This window comes from Phyllobates terribilis, unplaced genomic scaffold (assembly GCF_046119375.1).
Source record: "Phyllobates terribilis strain yellow unplaced genomic scaffold, ASM4611937v1 Scaffold_5__5_contigs__length_657084704, whole genome shotgun sequence".
Lineage (NCBI taxonomy): Eukaryota > Metazoa > Chordata > Amphibia > Anura > Dendrobatidae > Phyllobates > Phyllobates terribilis.
Genome location: NW_027362765.1, coordinates 499,431,934 through 499,455,984, shown reverse-complemented (window position 1 = coordinate 499,455,984; position 24,051 = coordinate 499,431,934). Strand labels below are relative to the sequence as shown.

At 43.1% G+C, this 24,051-nt stretch overlaps 1 protein-coding gene across 2 annotated transcripts in view; it reads right to left on the bottom strand.

Moving 5' to 3' along the window:
* Positions 1 to 7,325: 7,325 nt before the first annotated feature.
* The window catches only part of TBC1D12 (TBC1 domain family member 12), a 185,633-nt gene continuing 168,907 nt past the window's right edge, over positions 7,326 to 24,051 (bottom strand). For both annotated transcript variants that reach the window (XM_073685566.1, XM_073685562.1), the window contains 3 exons: positions 20,736 to 20,845; positions 16,768 to 17,026; positions 7,326 to 16,022 (listed from right to left, as the gene is read on the bottom strand). In XM_073685566.1, the coding sequence (XP_073541667.1) occupies positions 15,957 to 16,022; positions 16,768 to 17,026; positions 20,736 to 20,845 (435 nt within the window). In that variant the 3' untranslated portion in view covers positions 7,326 to 15,956. The remainder of the gene's footprint in view (positions 16,023 to 16,767; positions 17,027 to 20,735; positions 20,846 to 24,051) is intronic.

Sequence of the window (24,051 nt, the reverse complement as noted above, 5' to 3'; positions counted from 1 at the left end):
CTGGTCACGGATGTTGTCATGGTGACCCCATGTCATCATGACAACATCCGGGTCACCAGGAGGCAGGAAGTTACTTTGATCATGCACAGTGCATGACCAAAGTAATGTCTGCCTGTGTGCAGAGCTGACAGGCTGAATAGCACAGGGATGGTGCTGCTCTCTATGCTATACAGCTGATCAGGCTGCAAAAAGTGAAAGTCCCATAGTGGGACAATGTGTAAAAGATCAAAAAATGTCAGAAAGTGAAAAAAGAAAAAAAAAAATTGTAAACATATAAAAAAAAATTAAAAAACTAATAATATATATATATATTGTACCCATAAATAAATAATCTTATGAAAAAAAAAACAAAACAATAAAAGTACACACATTTGGCATTGTCGCGTCCGGAACGACCTGACCTATAAAACTGTCCCACTATTTAACCACTTTAGTGAACACTGTTAAAAAAAAAAAAAGAAGCAAAAAACAAAGCTTTATCATCAGACCGCCGAACAAAAAAATGGAATAACACGAGATAAAAAAGACAAATGTAAATAAATATGGTATCGCTGAAAACATCATCTTGTCCTGCAAAAAACAAGCCGCCATACAGCTTCAACGGCCGAAAAATAAAAGTTATAGCTCTCATAATAAAGCGATGCAAAAAAAATTATTTATTCTATAAAATAGTTTTTATTGTGTAAAAGCACCAAAACATAAAAAAATGTAAATGTGGTACCACTGTAAACATACTGACCTGAAGAATAAAGCTGCCTTATCAATTTTACTGCAGAACGGCATAAAAAAAAAAAAAAAAACACAATTCCTGAATTGTTGGTTTTTGTTTATTCTGCCTCCCAAAAATCAGAATAGAAAGCGATCAAAAAATGTCACGTGCCCAAAAATGGTACCAATAAAAACGTCAACTCATCCCGCAAAAAACAAGCCATCACATGACTGTCGGCCGAAGTATGAAAAAATTATAACTCTCAAAATATGGCGATGCAAAAACTAGTCTTTTCAAAAAAAAAAAAAAAAAAAGGTTTCAATCATAAAAACCCGATATGAATCTAGTATCGATGTAATTGCACCAACCCGAAGAATAAAGTCGTCTAATCACTTATACCGCACGAGGAACGGCGTAAAAAATAAACGCTAAGGTTAGGGTTGTGCTATGGTTAGGGTTGTGCTTGGGATTTTTTCAGAAGTAAATAAAAAAAATGATGACGATATGGCGACTACTGTTGAGCGCAAGTGCTCGCTACTTGAGTTTGCATCGGGTACTCAGGTATGCACTGAGTATAGCGGGTGCTCGAGTCTTTGCCCCATATGTTTTGCAGCAGTTATACAGCCAAAAAACCTCGCGGGGATTGCCTGCCATGCACGAGCGATCCACGCATGTTTTTTTTGGGGTGTCTAATAACCGTGAAACATGCAGGGCGGGGACTCGAGCATGTCACTTGAGCACCCGCGATACTTGATGCATACCTGAGTACCCGATGCAAAGTTAAGTAGAGAGCACTTGCACTCAAGACTAATGGCAACTTATTCAATATGATGACCTAATGTTATCAAATTCTGTGTCGTACCTCTGGGTTCAAAATGTTCACTATACCCCTTAATAAAATTCTTGAGGGGTGTAGTTTCCAAAATGGAGTCACTTGTGGGGGGTTTGCACTGTTTAGGCACATCAGGGGCTCTCCAAACGCAACATGGCGTCAGCTAATTATTCAAGCAAATTTTAAATTCAAAAAGTCAAATGGCGCTCCTTCCCTTCCAAGCCCTGCCATGCGCCCAAACAGTGTTTTTTCCCCCACATATGGGGTATTGGCTTGCTCAGGAGAAATTGCACAACAAGTTGCATGGTGCAATTTCTCCTGTTACACTTATGAAAATGCAAAATTGGAGGCTGAAAAACATTTTGGTTGTAAAAATTTGAAAATTTTATTTTTACAGCTCAATGTTATAAACTTCTGTGAAGCACCTGGGGGTTCTGGGTGCTCACAACACATCTAGATAAGTTCCCTGAGGGGTCTAGTTTCCAAAATGGGGTCACTTGTGGGGGGTTTGCACTGTTTAGGCACATCAGGGGCTCTCCAAACGGAACATGGTGTCCGCTAATTATTCAAGCAAATTTTACATTCTAAAAGTCAAATGGCACTCCTTCCCTTCCGAACCCTGCCGTGCGCCCAAACATTGGTTTCCCCCCACATATGGGGCATCAGCGTGCTCAGGAGGAATTGTACAACCAAATTTTATTAAAGATACCCTTGCGAAAGTAAAAAAAATTGGGGTCTAAAGTAAGATTTTTGTGAAAAAAAAAAATGTTCATTTTTTTCTTCCACATTTCAAAAATTCCTGTGAAGCACCTGAAGGGTTAATAAACATCTTGAATGTGGTTTTGAGAACCTTGAGGGGTGCAGTTTTTAGAATGGTGTCACTTTGGGGTATTTTCTGTCATAAAGGCCCCTCAAAGTCACTTAAAATGTGATGTGGTCCCTAATATAATGGTTTTGTAAATTTTGTTGTAAAATGAGAAATCGCTGGTCAATTTTTAACACTTGTAGGTTCCTAAATTGTGATGTAAAGTAGACATGTGGGAAATGTTATTTATTAACTATTTTGTGTGATATCTCTCTGATTTAAGGGCATGAAAATTGAAAGTTTGAAAATTTTCAAAATTTTCACCAAATTTCCTTTTTTTTTTCACAAATAAACGCAAGTGATATCGAAGAAATTTTACCACTATCATCAGAATCAGGGGGATCCGTTGAAGCGTTCCAGAGTGATTAACTCAAAAAGTGACAGTAGTCAGAATTATAAAAATTTGCCTGGCCATTAACGTGCAAACCACCCTGGGGGGGTAAAGGGGTTAAAGTCGAAAATTCATCACAGCTCTCGCTACATTTCTAAAACTCAAGCAGTGACAGATCTGCAGTATATACATCACATAGGAGACATTTGAGACTGGAGTATAGACATCACATAGGAGACATTTGAGACTGGAGTATAGACATCACATAGGGGGACACTGGGACTGGCGTATAGACATCACATAGGAGACACTGGGACTGGCGTATAGACATCACATAGGGGACACTGGGACTGGCGTATAGACATCACATAGGGGACACTGGGACTGACGTATAGACATCACATAGAGGACACCAAGACTGGTGTATAGACATCACATAGGGGACACTAGGACTGGCGGGTAGACATCACATAGAGGACATTGAAACTGGCAAATATGCATCACATAGGGGACACTGGGACTGGCGTATAGACATCACATAGGGGACACTAGGACTGGCATATAGCCATTACATAGGGGACACTAGGACTGGCGGGTAGACATCACATAGGGGACATTGAGACTGGCAAATATGCATCACATAGGGGTCACTGTGACTGGCGTATAGACATGACAAAAAAAGGACAGTGGGGCTGCCGTATAGACATCACATAGGAAAATGATTGCTGCTGTCATCATAGAGATGGAAGCATAGAGCGTGCTTACTCCGCTCACCAAAAACATCCTGCCACAAGCGTAAATGGGTGGGTCACCCCTGTGATAAATGGTTGATTTGGGGACAATCTTACAAGCAGCAATGTCCTTGCCTGTAAAGCCCTTTTGATGTAATGCAGTGATGGTTGCAAGTGCTTTCTTGGAGATAACCATGGTTAACAGAAGACACTGATTTCAAGCACCAACACCCTTTTAATGCAACCAGCTGGCTCCAATTAATTTATTCAGGATGACAGAATGATATCAGATCCTTTGTCCTCGATGACACTTTCTCTTGAACGAACGATAAGATCACTGAAGTAAAGTAAGCAGGTAATTTTGTGGCAGGGCTGAAAATCAGTGGAAATTTTTTTTTTGTTAATTGTCCTAACAAGGAACCGCATTTTTTGCAATTCATCTGATCACTTTTCATAACAACCTACAGTTAATGCACATTGTAGCTTCAGTTTTTACAGTGGCAAACGTGTCAAAATTTTTGGCTACGACTGTATATGGCTGTCCATTACAAATGGTTCTGGTTACACCACTGATAAGAACAGATACTAGATGAACACCTCTGGGCACATGAAGTTTGCTGACTAGGGCATCAATCAATGAAGAGTGTGTGTGATTACAGCCAAAACTGCCCAGGTGGCTATCGGAGAGCGGCGTGCAGCAGCAGTGGTGCTAAAACTTCACTTTCTCTCTACTAGTAAAACTGCTGATATCCACAGGGACATATCTACAAAAGACCACACAAGCACTAACATCACGACATTAGCTTAATAATGGAAACTCTGCTGACAGGTTCCCTTTAATGTCTGAATAAATGCAGTCCATAGGGACTAATAGAGGGTAAGGAACAAGGATAGACGATATGGGTGCAGTCACAATGAAATTTGCATTTGTGGCAGACAATTGGCTTTGTATATTGAGAAAAGATCATTAAGAGCTTCCTGTGGCTGATTTTAATTAGTAAGCGGGTAATGGCTGATAGAGCTAATAGTAAATGAGATAAGTAACAGAAGGGGATTCTTAATGGTTATAATGTTACCTCTATTAGCTAAGTAGCAGCACAGAGAATTGTCTTCAAAAACTAATCCTACAAAATGTTCCTGTAACATCTATGGGAAACCATGATTGTGGTGTTCACCTGTGGTTTACCCCATATAGCATGTTATCCCATGAAATCCAGAAAGTCCATGCAGTGTGTGGGTCCTGTATAATGTGATGTCACAGACCTCCACCATTGGTGATAACCGCTAAACTCCCGTTAATGACTACCCTGGTGTTTAGAAGAGGATAACATATCCAGGCTTTCAGGACCTACAGATACAAGTGTGACTGTGCTAGCCACCAGATACTCCGTTACCAAGTACTGTATAGACAGGGTTTCAGTTATGCTATAGGTCATATAGATAGGCATAGGTATCCATACTCCAGCACTTCTGCTAAACAAGACAATATTGGATTCTTCTCTATTGGGGTGTTACAACATGAGAAAACACACTTCTAAATGGGTAGAATATTTGCCCATTGAGGGATCAGGCTGTGTCGGTCTAAACACCTTTTTTGTAATGGCAAGAGAATTAAAGGTCTTCTACTTTGCCCTGGGAGGTGCCTTTTTGCCTTTAGTATAAGTCCTGCAAAAAGCCATTTTATGGCTGATTATAATCTAACATGAGCATCTTACCTAAACTTCCTACCTGAATAGTGAACAGAAGTTTACCTGCTGTTATGTGGGATGAGCAGCCTGCAGGAAACTACTCTTTAACAAGGAACCTATCAAGAGACTTTATCCCCTCCCTCCAATAATTTATATGGCTGTGTAGCCCCTTAAAAGATAAGCCAGTCACTCCCTTTGTGACCCCAAAGTGCTGCTACAGCACCCTCCAATGGCTGACTGACATATTAGTGTGACGCTAGTCACTGCTTACAGACAAGCCGTGAGGCTGGGTATTCAAGAGGTCCGGGGTCAGAAGTCAGGAGGGTAAGTCAAAGAAAGAGGGTTGAGGCAATGGCGTAGTCAGGTAACAGTCCGAGGGTCAGGATTCAAAGAAGGTAGTGAATCACGACAAAGGGCTAGGCAAACGGATGGTCAAGGCAAATCCAAGGTCGAGCAGCAAAGATCAGAATACAAGACTAGGAGCACAGAGCAAACACACACCACTTGAATAAAGCTACAATTGGCAGCAATCTAAGGCAGAGAGCTGGCTAGGCTAAATAGCCAGGTAATTACAGTGCACAGAAGACACATGGATGAAGCCCCGGCACACTCTGGTCCTGATTGGATGGCTAAACTATCACTCAAGACCAGGGCTGTGGAGTCATGGAGTCGGTGCCCATTTTGGTGGAGTCTGAGTTGGAGTCGGTATAAAATGGACCGACTCGGACTCCTAAAATATATAATAAATTGGGTACAGTATTTCAGTGCAGTTTGTGGGGAATATTTTTTCATAGGAATTTGGGAAAGTTATGAAATGTCCTATAAAAGTCTGTCCTATTCCTGATTTAAGGTTCTAGACTTTAGCTGAGAAAAATGTGTCCTACCGTAAATTTATCACTTAAACATGAGCCATGTACAGTGCTGTGCAAATTAATTGGGACAAAGCATTTTTAAAGTAAAATCGTAAGTTGGTTACCAGTCAGTGATTCAAACCAGTTTTAACTGCTTTGAACAGGTGTGAGTGTACAACCTTGAATAACAAAATGTGGTTTGCCTGGTTTTAGTCAGAAAATAACAGCTAGCTGCCCCCTCAGCTTCAGTTGAGAGCTTGTTTCTGTGAGGAGTGGTTTAGTGTACTTTTTCTCCATGCCACAATTCCAAGTGTGTGAAGAAATTCCTGGAAGGAAATAAAGTAAAAGTGCTGGACTGGCCTGGCAATTCACCAGACTTAAATCCTATAGAAAATTTGTGGAGCATTGTGAAGAGACGTCTTGGCAAAATGGACTGTACAACCAAAGAACGCATGATAAACAGTGCCATATAAGTGTGGTTTCATGATGAAGAATTGAAGAATTTATGCAAAAACTTGGTAGAATCAGTGCCAAAACGCATTGAAAATCTCATATCTGCTAAAGGAGGACATATTTCTTACTAAAATTAGTATGTAACAGTGCATTATAACATTTTATTAAATATTCAAAAATATTTTTTTTTTGGCTTTGTCCCAATTAATTTGCACAGCTCTGTATGATGGAGTCGGAGAGTCGGTGTCATGGAAATTGAGGAGACGGAGTCGAAGTTTGTCTTACCGACTCCAGAGCCCTGCTCAAGACACTGAAAACTCAGCATGCCCCAGCATCCGATTGGACGGCTGAGATGTTAATCACCATACTGACGGCCAGAAACCCCGTCCTAGATTGTACGGCAGACTTGTCATTCACTGCGTCAAGATACACTGATAGGAGCAATCGTGACAGTTAGGAGCAGTATACTTTATTTTACTCACTTATATAGCGCCATTAATTCCAGAGCAATCCACCTGTCAATCAGCCAAGGTAGAGTGCAGCTATGTAGGAAATACAGCGTGAGGCTGAGAAGCTGTAAGTGCATCGTCGCAACCCAATGCCCTTCCAGACAGCTTTAAAATGTGATTTCTCACTGCTGGAGCAGCACTTTAGTGTCATATAGGGATAAACTGGCTTATCTTTTAAAGGGCACAATCATATTACTGATTTGGGGTAGGGCAGTGGTTCTGACAGTTTCCCTTTAATGAGTGCTCTCTTCTGTTATGTGAAAGTAAAAACCACAGAGATGAGTGAACTTATTGGGAAGAAAATTACCCGACTTGTGGGTCAATAAAGACAAACAACACAGAGTAAAATCTTTAGCTTCCAAGTTTTATTTACATAGGAATTGTTCATCTAGTGGTCTCAAATGAAGGCTAAGTCCCTTCTATGTACATGTTCTATATACAGGTTTATACTTGAAAAGTAAGAAAACTGTACAATAGCCACAAAAATTAGAAATACTTTGAATAACAGAAATACATAAATTATATGTAACATTACACGTGAGGACTTCAGAAGAATCATAGAGCAGCAACACAAAACAGGGGAAATGCGAGCTGGTCCAGTGGGGGTCCTCCACTGCCTCATTGCTGCCCAGGCCTGGTAATACATTGAACAATTTACATTGGTATTTTAGATATTTTTTTGTCCCATGTACACAGAAAAGGAGTCTCTGCGAAGAAGGAGACAGTACTAAATCACAAATAAGCAACATACACACAATACCATTGAACGGTAATTGCCTCAGAAGACCCAGAGGGTTTGGGGAAAACTATAATCAAGAGAAGTGACTTTCACATGAAATACATCATTGTAACCTTCCAATACAATAAAAAATGTCAATATATTGGGAATTGAAATAGATTACCAAGAAATGTTCACATCATAGAAATCTAGTTGAGAACTTCAAAAAAGTTGGTCATAGACTTTCGCCTTCTAACAACCCAAGTCTACGGGACCACAGCAATCTGTTCCACACAATTCTTCACACATTTTTGGTCAGTAGCCTTTCACAAGCCTCAGGCTTAAATTACATTGTTTCTAGTGAGAAGAAATCGAAGAGCCTTTTTGGAAATTAGTGAGGTCTATGATAAGTCCCTACCAAGTCGTCTCTTGACCTATATATGTAGATTCAATTTAGGTAGATTTCCCTTTAACATTAAAAATTTTACAGAATGTTCAATTATGAATATCCAGCACAAGACTGTTCCGATCTTTAGCAAAGAGCCGTTTATTCCAACCATTTCAACCAACATAAAAAGTTATTTGTGTACATAGTTTGCTTTATTCATTGTATACTACTTTTTTATTCAATATTTTAATAGATGTAAAACTTAAATTTGATATAAAAAACAGTAAAGGAAAATATTTGCACTTCCCAAACTATTTACAACTGTAAAAGTTAATAAAAGGTGTTTTTTTCCCCCATGTATTGTCACCTTGCTGTTTTAAGGCAGTGATTTACTGTATATGCTTACTTCAGCTGGTTAAGCACCTCTCATATTAGTAGGCCGAACTCCCCAATTACGGTAGAATAGGCTGACAATCTAATGGGGGCCACAGACTTTCTCTCATACGGTAGAAGCTAGGTGAAGCATCGGACATGTTTTAATTCAATCTGTCCAATCATTGAGGAAAGGTATCATCAAGAGTTGTCTGCAGCATATTTTCACCCTCCCCATTGTAACAAACATGAATGTTTGGCCAAACAAAGGGTTTATGTTCAGGGTGGTGTCAGGAGAAATTACCACTGTTCAGTTTGAGTCACGAATATCCCAAGACTGGTTTACACGGGTATGACATGACGACAGCAGATAACCTGATGATGTCGGTGACAGCTCCTCCAGGCCACTCGCTTGTCTCCACGTCACGATGTCTGTAAACACTCATTGCTGTTGGAGATCCTCTTTTTTCATTGTGCGGACTGCACATTTACGACTCTGTTCACATCACATTTTTTCCTTTATGTTCCGCATATACACAAAAGTAAAAATCTTCCAATGTATGTGCCGAACACAAGGGCTATATATGCCACTGAATGTCAAAGTAGCAAGTGTCACCTATTCCAAGTGGAATACTTTTGTGGTGATCCCAAAAAAATAAGATATTGCAGCAGAATACACCTTCCTATAAATGAATGCTGAGACATGGCAGTCTGACAAAACCCAAAAAGACACTAGTTTTGGAAATTGGGGATCTTTATGGAAATATATTGACGCATAAGTCAAAAGAAATGACTAAATGTGAACAGACGTAAGCAAATTCTGACAGCACTGATCGGCAAAATGACAACAAGGATAAAATACAGTGCAGAAATCCAGCAAGAGACATTTATACTTCCCCTAAATCCCCCAGGAAAAAGGTTTACTTTATGACCAGCCGCCCAAGAAGGCGGCAAAGTGACTAAAATCGCAGACAAGTGCACGCTCTCAAACAACAAAGCATGGATAGGGGCTAAAGACACCAGAAGAGTTGCCTGGACATTCAGTATTGCACATCATAAATCCACCTTCCAGATTTAGCACCTTCGGATCACCTAAAAAGTAGCAGAGAGGGACCGTCCTACATGTGTAATATTAGCAGTATATCTGCACAAACCTCAGAATGCAGCAAGGCTATAAAACCAGATTGGTTAGTGTTATTGAGTAAATGTGCAGAATCCCTCAGGAGCACGACATCTGCACTGAAAACAGCGGATGTCAAGATGAAGGTAGTAAGGAACACTGCACTTCAAATTTACCATTCACAGATGCCATGGAGGTACAGTATGGAAAATCTCAGCTCCGCATGGCCAGTATGGATGGTGGACAATCATTGCAGAGCTGTACTAGAGCAGCATTCTTCCATGGATGACACATTCCCATTTTAAAATAGTTAAATTCTTAATTTAGGATACAGTGGTTTCCGCAGCGGACCATAAAGCGTAGTGCTGAAAACAGACAGTAAGGGATGATGTATAAATGTGCAATTCATGCAGCAAGCAGAGGTTTTGTGAAACCACGCAGCCTGTCCTACCAGTCAAGTTTTTTTTGTAGGAAACCTAGATGAACTATTCCCAACTGTATATACTTTTTCCGGGACTCTGCACCATACCACTATCACTGCATATTTCTATCTTGTAAATAACGGATTCATTCAATTCACCTGCACGTGCGTAAAATAAAAAGCCGTCTTTAGGCTTAGTTCACACGCAGCGGTTATGCTACAGCTTTAAACGCCAACAGCCCTGTGCCGCTGCGGTCTTTCCACAGCTCCTCTGCTCAACCACTTTATTGTGCAGACAGAGATGTTTTAACAGCAAAAAGTGAGCCTGCAAGATTAAGCGATTGCAGGGAAACCGTAGAAAGACCACAACAGCAAAGCGTGTATGAACATAGCCTTAACCACCGGGGGGATATGCTATGGATTTTCCATCCAGACGTCTCAGCAGCACATTACAAATACTTAATTGTGTTCTGTGTGAACATATACAGGGAGCATAAAACAGTCATGTAATATTGAACAAGTGGGAGAAAAAAAACACATTACATGACAGGAGAGCAAAGCCAAAGTGGACCCTTGAATCTGGGCACTTCGTAGAGGTACTCAAATAAAGTGCACTCTTATGGAGTCAAATGCAGGTTAAAGTGTACCTAAACTATTAGATCAATGGGGGCCTGGGTCCTAAGACCCCACTGATCGTTCATAAGACTGTGCAGAGCCCCTCAGCCTCCGCATGTCAGTTTAAGGGCTCAATACACGGCTGTGCACATCCTCACGCAGGAGATCAGTCTAAGCGCTTCATACAGTCTTTTGAGCAATCAGTGAGGGGAACTGGATTCCCACAGATCTACAGAAAGTTTAGGGGGCGAGAACACAAAAAAACAACTATTCCAAGTTTAGTTACACTTTAATAATACTCCACTTGATGTGTTCGTTCAGCAAAGTATTTTCTTACATTAGCAATTAAAGTAAGATGTAATAAAAAGACTGATCCAACGACAGCCTGAAGCAGTTTATGTACAGTACACACGAAGCATTTTTGAGGGGGGTTTCCCGCGGCGGAAATGCATCAAAAACGCTTGGAATTGGTCTGCCATGCATAGCAATGCAAATCCACATGTGCTGTGCACATGATACGGAAATTTCCGCTCCGAATTTGAATTGCGTTAAAAAACACAACACTACCATTGTTCGGGCGTTTCCGCCGTGAATTCGCACCCATTGACTTGAATTGAAAAGCAGCAAAACCACAGGTAACCTGTGGATTTGCTGCCTTTGAATTAAAGTCAATGGGCGCAAATTCACGGCGGAAACACGCCGCATGTGGTACCCAAGTCGGGAGAGGAGGCTACTACTCCTTTCATCCAATCGCTGCTCTCGCTGAGCAGCGTGGCTGGAAGGAGTAGTAGTCTGCTCTGCCCAGCCCGCGTGCCTGCAATGTAAAAAAAAAAAAAAAAAAAAAGGAAAATAATAAAAAAAACAACTTTTATACTCGCCTGTCCGGCGCCGTCCAGTGTCAATCCTCTCCTACTGGCGGCTGGCACTGTGGGGAGCGGGCTCACTTCCCGCAGTGTACTGAGCTGCCAGGACCTGCAGTGACGTCAGTGATCAGCTGATCGGTCACACGACCAGTCAGCTGATGCTCACGTCACCGCAGGTACTGTACTGACAGGACCTGTGGTGACGTAGCGATCAGCTGATCAGTCACGAGACCGATCAGCTGATGCTTACATCACCGAAGGTACTGTCAGTACAGTACCTTTGGTGACGTCAGCATCAGCTGATCGGTCAAGTGACCGATCAGCTGATGCTCAGGTGACCTCCCCGTGGGAGCATTCTCAAGAATGCTCCCACGGTGTTTAGCTCACTGGAACAGCTGATCTTCAGCTGATGAACCCCAGTGACCTCCTGCAGCAATGTATACTGACAGGGGGTGATTTTACACTCCTGTCAGTGTACATTGCTGTCTTCTACAGCAGTGACATCATTGATTGCTGATATCACTGCTGTAGAAGTGACACGGATCGTTGAGGGACAATCGGCGATGATCGTGGACTGCGTCATGACATCGGACCGGTGAGGGATATGGTTGTTTGAGTTTTTCCTTTTTTTTCAGAAGATCGATGGCTTCGCGGAGGCGTACAATAAAGTTTTTTTTTAAAAAAACATGTGTTTTTTATTTCATTAAAATACTTTATTCTGGACATGTTTTTATTCAAAAGGCGGCGACTATTTTACCGTCTTATAGACGCCCTCCATTACTAACCTGGGTTTCACGTCAGAAGCCAATATAAGGCTGATGTGAACCCCAACCCCATTACCCCCTGCAACCGCTACAGATTTGGCGCATCTTATAGATGTGCCATTTCTGGGACTGCTGAGGGGTGTTATTAGCTGCGGAGGGGGCTAGTATCCATGGCCTGGAGTGCTGAGTGTTGATAGGGGCATAGCGGCTAACGAAACAGCTGTGAGATGTTAATTATGGGCAGGGAAAAGGTTTGCCTAATGGCACCTTCCCAGGCTATAATTAGCAGCTCACAGCAGTCGCATAAATTACATGGATATAAATGCTAATGAAGATTGGGTGAATGGGACTAGCCGACACCCAGCTCACTTTGTTTGGTGATGACAAGGTGCCAATCAGACCTTTTCATGACCAAACTTAATTAAAGTAAAGAGTTAAATAAACACACAGAGCAAACACTTTATTTGAAATAAAACAGACACATTCTTTAATCATTTAAATGAACCAAAATACTCACCCCAGTTCTTAATCCAAGGGTTTAAGCAATGTCCCACCAAATAACGTTATTTAGCTCCAAAACGCATTCATTGATGTACAAAAACGCTTCAAAAATCACTTCAAAAACCAAATGTAAAAACGCGTCAAAAAAGCATGTAAATCTGCATGTGTTTTTTCTGCCAGAGAGAGGCAAAAACGCTCAGGAAATTTCTGCTTCAAATCCGCATTTTGTGCACATAGGCTAAAAATGTCATCGTCCTGTTTCTTTCATGAATAATACCTACATAATACATCTCAGCAGCACACCATCATATCTAGAAACCATGAATTCATAAAGGCATATTACCATGTCTTAAATGATTGCTAGAATATGCCACTATTGGTGGGATTCAGATCAAATCGATGAGAAAAAAAGGGTCTGCAGCAGGGATTCAGTGCCACAGCCTCATCTTGAACAGCGGTGTGCTGAGTTAGTGAGGCAGGCTGCAGCACTTTCACACTCTGGATCAACAGGCTTCCATGAGGTCAGACTACTACAAAAGTATCCTAGAAATATGTCATCATTTATCATCTGGGCCCTTTAAGATGATCATAGACATAAGTTAGCTGGTGGCTGATCAGCTATCAACTCCGGGAATCTGGGAAGATTCTGGGAAGATTAGTTCAGACAGATATTTACCTGGTAGGAGAGAGAATCAGTACATGCCACCATTTATCTAATCTGAATGGCCACCTTTTCCAAAGTAAGAAAGTTGTGTCCCTTCAACTGGCTCTTAAACTTTCTAGAACTGCAGCGATAGTCTGCAGACAGAGAACCACAGGACCGAATTTGAGGCAAATACACTTATATTCTCGGGTCAGTAAAAATATTTTACAATGCCGATGTTGCATTCATTTATCTTTTAGCCTAGGATGAAGCAATGTACAATCTGCCCTCTCTGGTCAGGACGTCCACAGATGCGGTACTCAGATACCAGACAAAAACACTGGTTATCACCTGAAAAGATGCCAACGAGGAGGAACGGTGCAGGTCACCATGTACAGGTACGGAGTAGTAAGAATTCTATCTTCATGATGGAGGCCTTTTAAACTTTATTTCTAAAGCCATAAAACGTTCTTCTAAATTATGTACAGTATCAGTGCTGAGTGATATTGTATTTCTTAGGCTCTATTCACACAACCAGTTGATATTTCCATTTTTGGGATCATAAAATTGGAAATAAAATACTCTGGTGCAGGATCCATTCATTTAAATGGGAATTAAGGTGTTATAAAGTGTCTCTCATTTGCCTCCTTTCCAGGTGCTATCATTTGCTCTCTGTAATGGATCCAGTTTTTTTAATGCTGGATTCTTTACAAATGGATGAAAACTGGATATGTGAACAGAAGCTTCCTAGACATATAAAAGTACTAGGTCCACTGGACGTTATGTAAAACTAAATATAGAACAAACGGTATTAAATACAAAGAAGGAAACAACGGAATTACAGCAAATGATAACATGTGGCTTTGCTGAGGTACAGGAAGGGAAACACCGCAGTGAGGATTTCATTTTGAGAAATGGTGCGGCTGAGCCACATTGTAAGAGGAGGAACCTGTGGGAACATCGGCAGAATAAATTGACATGTATGGATATTAAATCTGATTGGAAGTATAATGCAGATATTCCTCACAGTTTGCACATGAGATTCCTTCTGTCTGGGAAATCTGCTTTCTTAAACAGTAGAAGCACTAGGTTTCAGATTTAAAGTGAATCTGTCACCAGGTTTTTGCTATATATCTGAGGGCAGCCTGATGTAGGTGAGGAGATCCTGATTCCAGTGAGGTGTCCCTTTCTAGGCTGCTTGCTGCAGTTTTGATAAAATCACAGTTTTATCTGCTGCAGAACTAGCAGTGCTCTGAATGCGGAGCTCTGTATAACCCCACACAGCACTGATTGGCAGCTTTCTGCCCATGCACAGTGTATACAGAAAGCTGCCAATCAGTGGTGGGGGTGGGCTTGAACTTCCTGGCAGCAAGTTTACTAGTCCTCTAATAAGCTCCTTCTGATAACACCGTGATTTTATCAAAACAGCGGCCAGCAGTCCAGTAAGTGGCATATCACTGGAATCAGGGTCTGTCCCTTTAAAGAAATCCCATGGACAAGTTGTGTGTTCATATAGTAAATCCACTGTATGTGTCCCATGTGCTTGAACCCTAAAGGAACACTCCTTGTAAAACTGACACATGGCGTTAAGCCCAGTGCAGGGCTTTAGTGGGCGCTACTGCTCATGCACTGAGCCCTGCATGAAGAATAAGGCTTTTTCACTAGGCATTTTTGGGGAGAGCTCCTGTGGCACACATTAAGCAAATCTATAGGCTTTCTTCTCCCTGTCTGGCCAGTATACGTCATGGATCCCATGTGGTTTCTGCATGGAATCGTTAGTCCGCAAAGAGGTAATCAAGAAATAACTTGACTCCGCAGAACACAGTATCAGTATTACAGGAATTATTCCTTTAAAGTGAAATAATGCACCTCCCCATTTACAAAGGTAGTAACAGTGGAATACAGACTAGAATATAGAAAATGCGACCATCAGACCACCACTACGGAGTCACATTATTGTCAGAGGAGTCATGTCAGGTGTGCTGGGAATGAGTGTTGGGGGGAGTAGTGCATACGCACCCTACGAAAACCCCATACATATAATATAGGATGTGGGCATCATTCCTCCTGTAACTGGCTGATGGACGGCCATATCCCCACAGTCAGGCAAGCTTTTGGTCCTTTGTGGATTGAACGCACACATATCTACCGATTATAGGTACCAAGAAGTTGGGTTCAGACTGCAGTTTGATGTCTGTAGCAACATTCACGCCGTTACCAAAACATAACTAAAAGTGTCTCTTTTTCTATGTCTACTTGAAAACTTAGTGCACCAGGTAAAAGTTCCAATACAAAGGTTTATTGCCATAAATATTGTTTGTATATTAAATATGTCCCATGTAGTTGGGGGGAAAAAACCCTTTCCAAGTCCTCCAGAAAATAAAAGCACAGATTTGGGGTTTATTCTTAATACTGACAAGAGAAGGACTGGTCCTGCTTTTATTCCCTGGGGTTGTAGTCAATGTGCAATTCCCTGGCAGGGATTCTCAGATCATACTTGTCTGTAGTGGTTCTCTATCCTGGGACACAGCGTGTCCCTCCGCTTGTTGGAGTGGTTTCATGGAGTCAGAAGATCTCATTAGTTAAGTTTTGGTTGCTGGACTATTTTTGTCAGCTTCTTTGTAATCTTTCATTAGTGATGTGAATACCTGCAATACAGACAGGAGGCAAATCAGACAAGATAGATAGCAAGCAGATAAAGCCATTACTGTGCCAAAATCAGGATCTACAATATTAGAAGGAGTCATCTAGCTGCATATATATATCGCTGTTAGATGACCCCTCTAAAGCATTATTGGACTTAAAGACATTCAAGCATGTAGATTAGAAAACTAACAAAAAAAACAGCTCTTTTACATATAAGAAAAACATGGATTTCTTTGAAATAAGACATCAGATCGCAGATATTAAGGTATCATTTTATTCAGCTTCCTGTGACTTACGTGTCCATATAGACGGCTTAGGGTGCTTTCACATTGCACTTTTCTGCATGTTTGTGGATCCTGTCGTGGTTTACGTCTGAACCCCCCGCAAAATGGGATTCGGACGTATTTGCCGATGGGGCCATAAACTATAATGCGGGCAGAGCGTAGTAGACTGCGCCTAGGTGTCTGCCTCCAGTAGGTGTATACGCCCGAAAATGATGCACAATAGATCACACGTTGACTCTGTCCCATTATAGTCTATGGCCCTATCGGCGCAAACATCAAAATCCAATTTTGCGGGGCAGTTTGGACGCATGTCCCGACGAGTCCCACGGACGTGGAGTAAAGCGCAATGTAAAAGCATCCTTAGAAGGGTTGATCCTATTGACAGATTCCCTTTAAATCATACCGTGAACCTCCTCACAAGATGAAGCCGGTTACCTAAAGACCTCTGGGCCTTCGCACTAACCTGGGTCCACTTTTTATTACTGTTTTGCATTTGAATGGCGGCTATGCAGTTAAACAGCTTCTCCGCTGTAATGTCTTCAGGCAGTTTTGTGAGGAACTGTGCTATATGAATAAAGTCCATCTGTAAAAGAATATCTTCATATAATCGCAAGATTCCCAGAGCCGTCCTAAACAAGAACTCCTCCCCATCCCTGCAGAACACGTCCCACACTCGACAGGCCAGATCAAGTGGCAGAGATTTACTGTACAGTGTGAAGATCCTGGAGGCAAAAAAGACAAAGCAAACTCAAACACATTCATTGAAACCCACGGTGTATGGACTTAGGAGAGAACATGTTATCTAGAAAGTGTCTAACCACCAGAGTGTAAGATGCTGAGAGATGGACTGTAGCAACAATCCAGAAGTAAATTGAATTTTATGACAAAAAAATTAAAAACTTTCCCAACATGCAACAAGTACTTCATAATTAAGAAGTAGTTACCACAAATGAACGTATCTATACGTCTCTGATTGGGACAGAGTGCAAACAATGGCTTAACAGATAGCTCTTGCTGTAACAGCCATGGTGGGTGATAGAACCCATCCTAACCGCTTAGATGCCACAGTAAATAGCAACAGTAGAACCTAAGTGGTTAAGAAAAGAGGGCCCAGTCTTTCACTCCACTGCAATCCAAACATGTGCTGCTCATTGTTTCTTTGGAAACCAGAAGCCAAACAATGGTCTTCAAGTCTACCATCTACAGAAGCCAGAAGTAAGGTCTAATATGCATATTATAATTACACCATTGATCAGAACATTAAATGTTCAAGACCCATAATAAAAAAATTCAATAACGTTTTTTTTTTATTATTATTATTCCTTTTTTTAAAAAGAAAGAGAAAGAAAAAAACCCTGACCCTGGACCAACACTGATCATTCACTGTCCGACTGAAGGAAACAGCTGAGTGTTTGACCCCCACCAAAAACTGATCACTGATCCTGTGTAGTTGGACAGCAGGGTCCTATCAGGGTGTGGGCAGACGGGAGAAACATCAGGCGACACCAAGAAAGCTCACAGCCTGGTACTATCTTCTTTCATACCACAAGAGAACTTTACAGGATACACATGCAGGACCATTTACAGGATACACATGCAGGACGAATTACAGGATACACATGCAGGATCATTTACAGGATACACATGCAGGACCATTTACAGGATACACATGCAGGACCAATTACAGGATACACATGCAGGACCATTTACAGGATACACATGCAGGACCAATTACAGGATACACATGCAGGACCAATTACAGGATACACATGCAGGACCATTTACAGGATACACATGCAGGACCATTTACAGGATACACATGCAGGACCATTTACAGGATACACATGCAGGACCATTTACAGGATACACATGCAGGACCATTTACAGGATACACATGCAGGACCAATTACAGGATACACATGCAGGACCATTTACAGGATACACATGCAGGACCAATTACAGGATACACATGCAGGACCATTTACAGGATACACATGCAGGACCAATTACAGGATACACATGCAGGACCATTTACAGGATACACATGCAGGACCATTTACAGGATACACATGCAGGACCATTTACAGGATACACATGCAGGACCATTTACAGGATACACATGCAGGACCATTTACAGGATACACATGCAGGACCATTTACAGGATACACATGCAGGACCAATTACAGGATACACATGCAGGACCATTTACAGGATACACATGCAGGACCATTTACAGGATACACATGCAGGACCAATTACAGGATACACATGCAGGACCATTTACAGGATACACATGCAGGACCATTTACAGGATACACATGCAGGACCATTTACAGGATACACATGCAGGACCATTTACAGGATACACATGCAGGACCAATTACAGGATACACATGCAGGACCATTTACAGGATACACATGCAGGACCAATTACAGGATACACATGCAGGACCATTTACAGGATACACATGCAGGACCAATTACAGGATACACATGCAGGATCATTTACAGGATACACATGCAGGACGAATTACAGGATACACATGCAGGATCATTTACAGGATACACATGCAGGACCAATTACAGGATACACATGCAGGATCATTTACAGGATACACATGCAGGACCAATTACAGGATACACATGCAGGACCATTTACAGGATACACATGCAGGACCAATTACAGGATACACATGCAGGATCATTTACAGGATACACATGCAGGACCAATTACAGGATACACATGCAGGATCATTTACAGGATACACATGCAGGACCAATTACAGGATACACATGCAGGACCAATTACAGGATACACATGCAGGATCATTTACAGGATACACATGCAGGACGAATTACAGGATACACATGCAGGATCATTTACAGGATACACATGCAGGACCAATTACAGGATACACATGCAGGATCATTTACAGGATACACATGCAGGACCAATTACAGGATACACATGCAGGATCATTTACAGGATACACATGCAGGACCAATTACAGGATACACATGCAGGACCAATTACAGGATACACATGCAGGACCATTTACAGGATACACATGCAGGACCATTTACAGGATACACATGCAGTACCATTTACAGGATACACATGCAGGACCATTTACAGGATACACATGCAGGACCAATTACAGGATACACATGCAGGATCATTTACAGGATACACATGCAGGACCAATTACAGGATACACATGCAGTACCATTTACAGGATACACATGCAGTACCATTTACAGGATACACATGCAGTACCATTTACAGGATACACATGCAGTACCATTTACAGGATACACATGCAGGACCAATTACAGGATACACATGCAGGACCAATTAAAGGATACACATGCAGGACCATTTACAGGATACACATGCAGGACCATTTACAGGATACACATGCAGGACCATTTACAGGATACACATGCAGGACCATTTACAGGATACACATGCAGGACCATTTACAGGATACACATGCAGGACCATTTATAGGATACACATGCAGGACCAATTACAGGATACACATGCAGGACCAATTACAGGATACACATGCAGGACCAATTACAGGATACACATGCAGGACCATTTACAGGATACACATGCAGGACCATTTACAGGATACACATGCAGGACCATTTACAGGATACACATGCAGGACCATTTACAGGATACACATGCAGGACCATTTACAGGATACACATGCAGGACCATTTACAGGATACACATGCGGGATCATTTACAGGATACACATGCAGGACCATTTACAGGATACACATGCAGGACCATTTACAGGATACACATGCAGGACCATTTACAGGATACACATGCAGGACCATTTACAGGATACACATGCAGTACCATTTACAGGATACACATGCAGGACCATTTACAGGATACACATGCAGGACCATTTACAGGATACACATGCAGGACCATTTACAGGACACACATGCAGGACCATTTACAGGATACACATGCAGGACCATTTACAGGATACACATGCAGGACCATTTACAGGATACACATGCAGGACCATTTACAGGATACACATGCAGGACCATTTGTCACACACATGGCTTTTTTTCTATGTACCAAGTGAGCAGATGAGCAGTTGCATATCTAATGACCCCTGTGCATTACATTCTTATCATTTACGGCTTTGCAGGATGTAAATGTGCAGTTATGATGATCATCCCAAAAGAGAATTACGGTAACCGTAGTTTCTTCTGAAAGAGGGACAAAATCATGCATGACCCCAGAATGTAATAAAATTTACAGAAAACAAAAGCATCATTCGCTTCATTTACAATCTGAATAAATAATACGTAAAAGGGGTGTACAATAGGCAATTCTGTGTAAAAGTACATATATTTGTGAGTGAGGAGGGCTCACTGCTCTCCACGTAGCATACCAGTCTATCAGGTAGAGGTCTGGAGTAAGACTATAGGAATTGAAGTGCAGGAAAAGCTTGGGGAGATTTTCCTCAAAGAATACTTCAAAGGCTGCAAAGTACTTCAGCATCTAGAAAGGAGAGAGATAAAAGAGAAGTGATTGTACCCAGGAGAGAGCTGTCAACTAGCAGTTGTTAGTGTCTTACTAAGGCCCACTGATGGATACACATCTATTCATCCTTCTAAAGGCCCCAAACACAGACCAACGACGGCCTCATGTGCAGATATCGATGTGTTCAGCCAACTCTACATGTGTATGGGGGCCCAGGAGAAATGATTGTCGGGAAAGATGTCCGACTTCAGTCTGCCGATCAGCCGCTGGCAGAGATGTCTGGTGACAGGGCTTTCTCATGGAGAACACAGGAGTGGTCAGCAGAATGAGTGCTCTTGTGTTTGAGAAAGCCAGAAGAGATGGTGCTTGGCATTGTACAGACGGCTTAAAGAAATTCAAGTGTATATTCGTATAAGGGTATATTCACACACAGCAACATTTTTCTACAACAACCCTATTCATCTCAAGGAGGTCTGCAGAAATCCATGCAGAAAAGACGGATTTTGGTAAAACCTTACCTGTAAAATCCTTTTCAGCGAAGGAAGGAAGGGAGACACAGACATTACTAGTGGGTAGGCGGAGCCCCACAGGATAGTTCACCTCAGATTAGAAAAAGTGACGACCGGCCCCTCCAGCTTAGGCTCCTCCTACTCCCATGTTCTTCAGTCCGTACACAAGCTAAGGAAGAGCAGATAACACCAGCGGAACAACACAACCCCTTCCGAAAATTCAGCATATAACAGAAAAAACACACAGTCCCAGGCACTACTCACTGGACCTGACAACTGCGATGAGCTGGCAATGCTGGAACAGAGCCCTAGTGCGCCAACCCCAGACCAGATGACCACCATCAGAGAGGAGTCGCGCCGCATCTAGAAAACAATAATGCACTTCTGCCATGGGAGGGTGCTGTGTCTCCCTTCCTTCCTTCGCTGAAAAGGATTTTACAGGTAAGGTCTTACCAAAATCCGTCTTTCAGCAGCAGAAGGGAAGGAAGGGAGACACAGATCCATTACTAGTGGGACGTCCCAAAGCAGTCCGGAACTCAAGGGTGGGAAACAGTAGCAGAATCGCCAACACCCCAACAACATAGTCAAGCACGCAACAAGCGCCAAAACTAGATAAAGAGAAAACCTAAACCACCGCCGCCTGCAGGACCCTGCGTTCCAAGGCCGCATCGGCGGAAGCACTCACGTCCACTTTATAAAATTTAGTAAAAGTGTGAACGGAGCGCCAGGTAGCCGCCCGGCAGAGCTGCGCTGCCGAGGCCCCCTGATGAAAAGCCCACGACGAACCAACAGCTCTCGTGGAATGAGCTCGAACCTTAACCGGACAAGGCTCGCCCTTGAGCCGGTACGCTTCCAGGATAGCCGAACGTATCCACTGAGCTATAGTGTCCTTGGAGGCCCGCTGACCATGCCGACGACCAGCAGGAATCACAAAAAGAGAGTCCGACTTCCGAAACCCTTGCGTGATTGAAAGATAGAACTTCAAAGCCCGCACCAAATCCAACGAGTGCAAGGCTCGCTCCTTTGGACTTTTCGGATTCGGACAGAGGGAGGGCAACACGATGTCCTGATTGACGTGGAAATGCGACACCACTTTAGGCAGAAAATCGCCACGGGTACGAAGCCCCACGCGATCCGGGTGGAACTCCAGAAAAGGGGGCGAGCAAGACAGTGCCGCCAACTTAGAAACCCTTCTCAAGGAGGTGACCGCCACCAGGAAGGCCACCTTCCAAGAAAGCAAGTAAAGCGTAGCTGAATCCATAGGCTCAAACGGCCCATGCTGAAGAGCCTCCAAGACTAGATTGAGCCGCCAAGGAGCCACAAACGCCCTCCGAGGCGGAAACTGACGTGCAACCCCGCGAAAAAATGAGCGCACATCCCTGACCGAGGCAATAGCCTTCCGAAAAAGCACGCATAGTGCAGATACCGGACCCCGCAAGGTACCAACCACCAGACCCTTGGCCAAACCACATTGCAAAAAAGCCAAGAAGTTGGGAATGGAAAAAACCCTCGGGTTCCTTGACGATCCAGAACACCATGAATAGAAGGCCTCCCAAGTTCTGTGATAAATCCTAGTCGTAGCTGGACCTCTGGCCACCCGCAAGGTGGCAATGACCTCGGCCGAAAACCCACGACGGGTCAATATCTCGGTCTCAAGAGCCACGCCGTCAAACGAAGTGACTTCAGGTCCGGATGACGAATGGGCCCTTGGGTTAACAGGTCCGGGTGAAGAGGCAGTGGAAACGGAGGCGCCGCCAGAAGAGACACCAGCGTTGAATACCACGCCCTCCGCGGCCAATCCGGCGCCACCAAAATTGCCGGAATTCGTTCGAGTTTGATCCGCCGGACCACCAGAGGAAGTAAGTATACCGGCGGAAACACGTAGATCAGCTTGAACTGGTCCCACGGGGCAACTAGAGCATCTACCGCCACAGCCTCTGGGTCCCTGTACCTGGACATGAACGTCGGAATCCTGGCGTTCAGCCTGGATGCCATCAAGTCCACCTGGGGAGTACCCCAACGGGAGCACAGCAGTGCAAAAACATCCGGATGAAGACTCCGGGATCCACCTGCTCGCGACTGAGGAAGTCCGCCGTGATATTCAGCACTCCTGGGATGTGAATCGCGGAGATGGCTGGAACCCTGGACTCGGCCCATACCAGAATCCGCGAGACCTCCATCGTGAGTCTGGAACTCCTCGTCCCGCCCTGATGGTTGATATACGCGACAGCTGCTGCATTGTCCGTCTGAATCCGGACCAGCAGACCGCTCAAGGGGACCGTCCAATGTCGGAGGCAGAGAAAAATCGCTCTCAACTCCAGGATGTTGATCGGCAGAGACGACTCCTCTGACGACCAGACCCCCTGAACCCAGAGATCGTTCCAAACACCCCCCCCCAGCCAGTCAGGCTGGCATCGGTGGTAATGACCGACCACCGTGGGAGGAGGAAGGATTTCCCCAGGGATAAAGCCTCCGAACGTAACCACCATCCAAGAGACTCTCGCACCCTGCGGGAGATACTGACACAGCGATCTAGCGAAGCCGGCGATCGATCCCAACGGGTCAGAATAAGATTTTGGAGACCCCGGGAATGAAATTGTGCAAACGGTACCGCTTCCATTGCCGCCACCATCAGACCCAGGTGCATACACTTCCGAAGGGACATCGCCATCGCCGACCTCATATCCTGGACATGGTGATGAAGGTTCGCTTGTT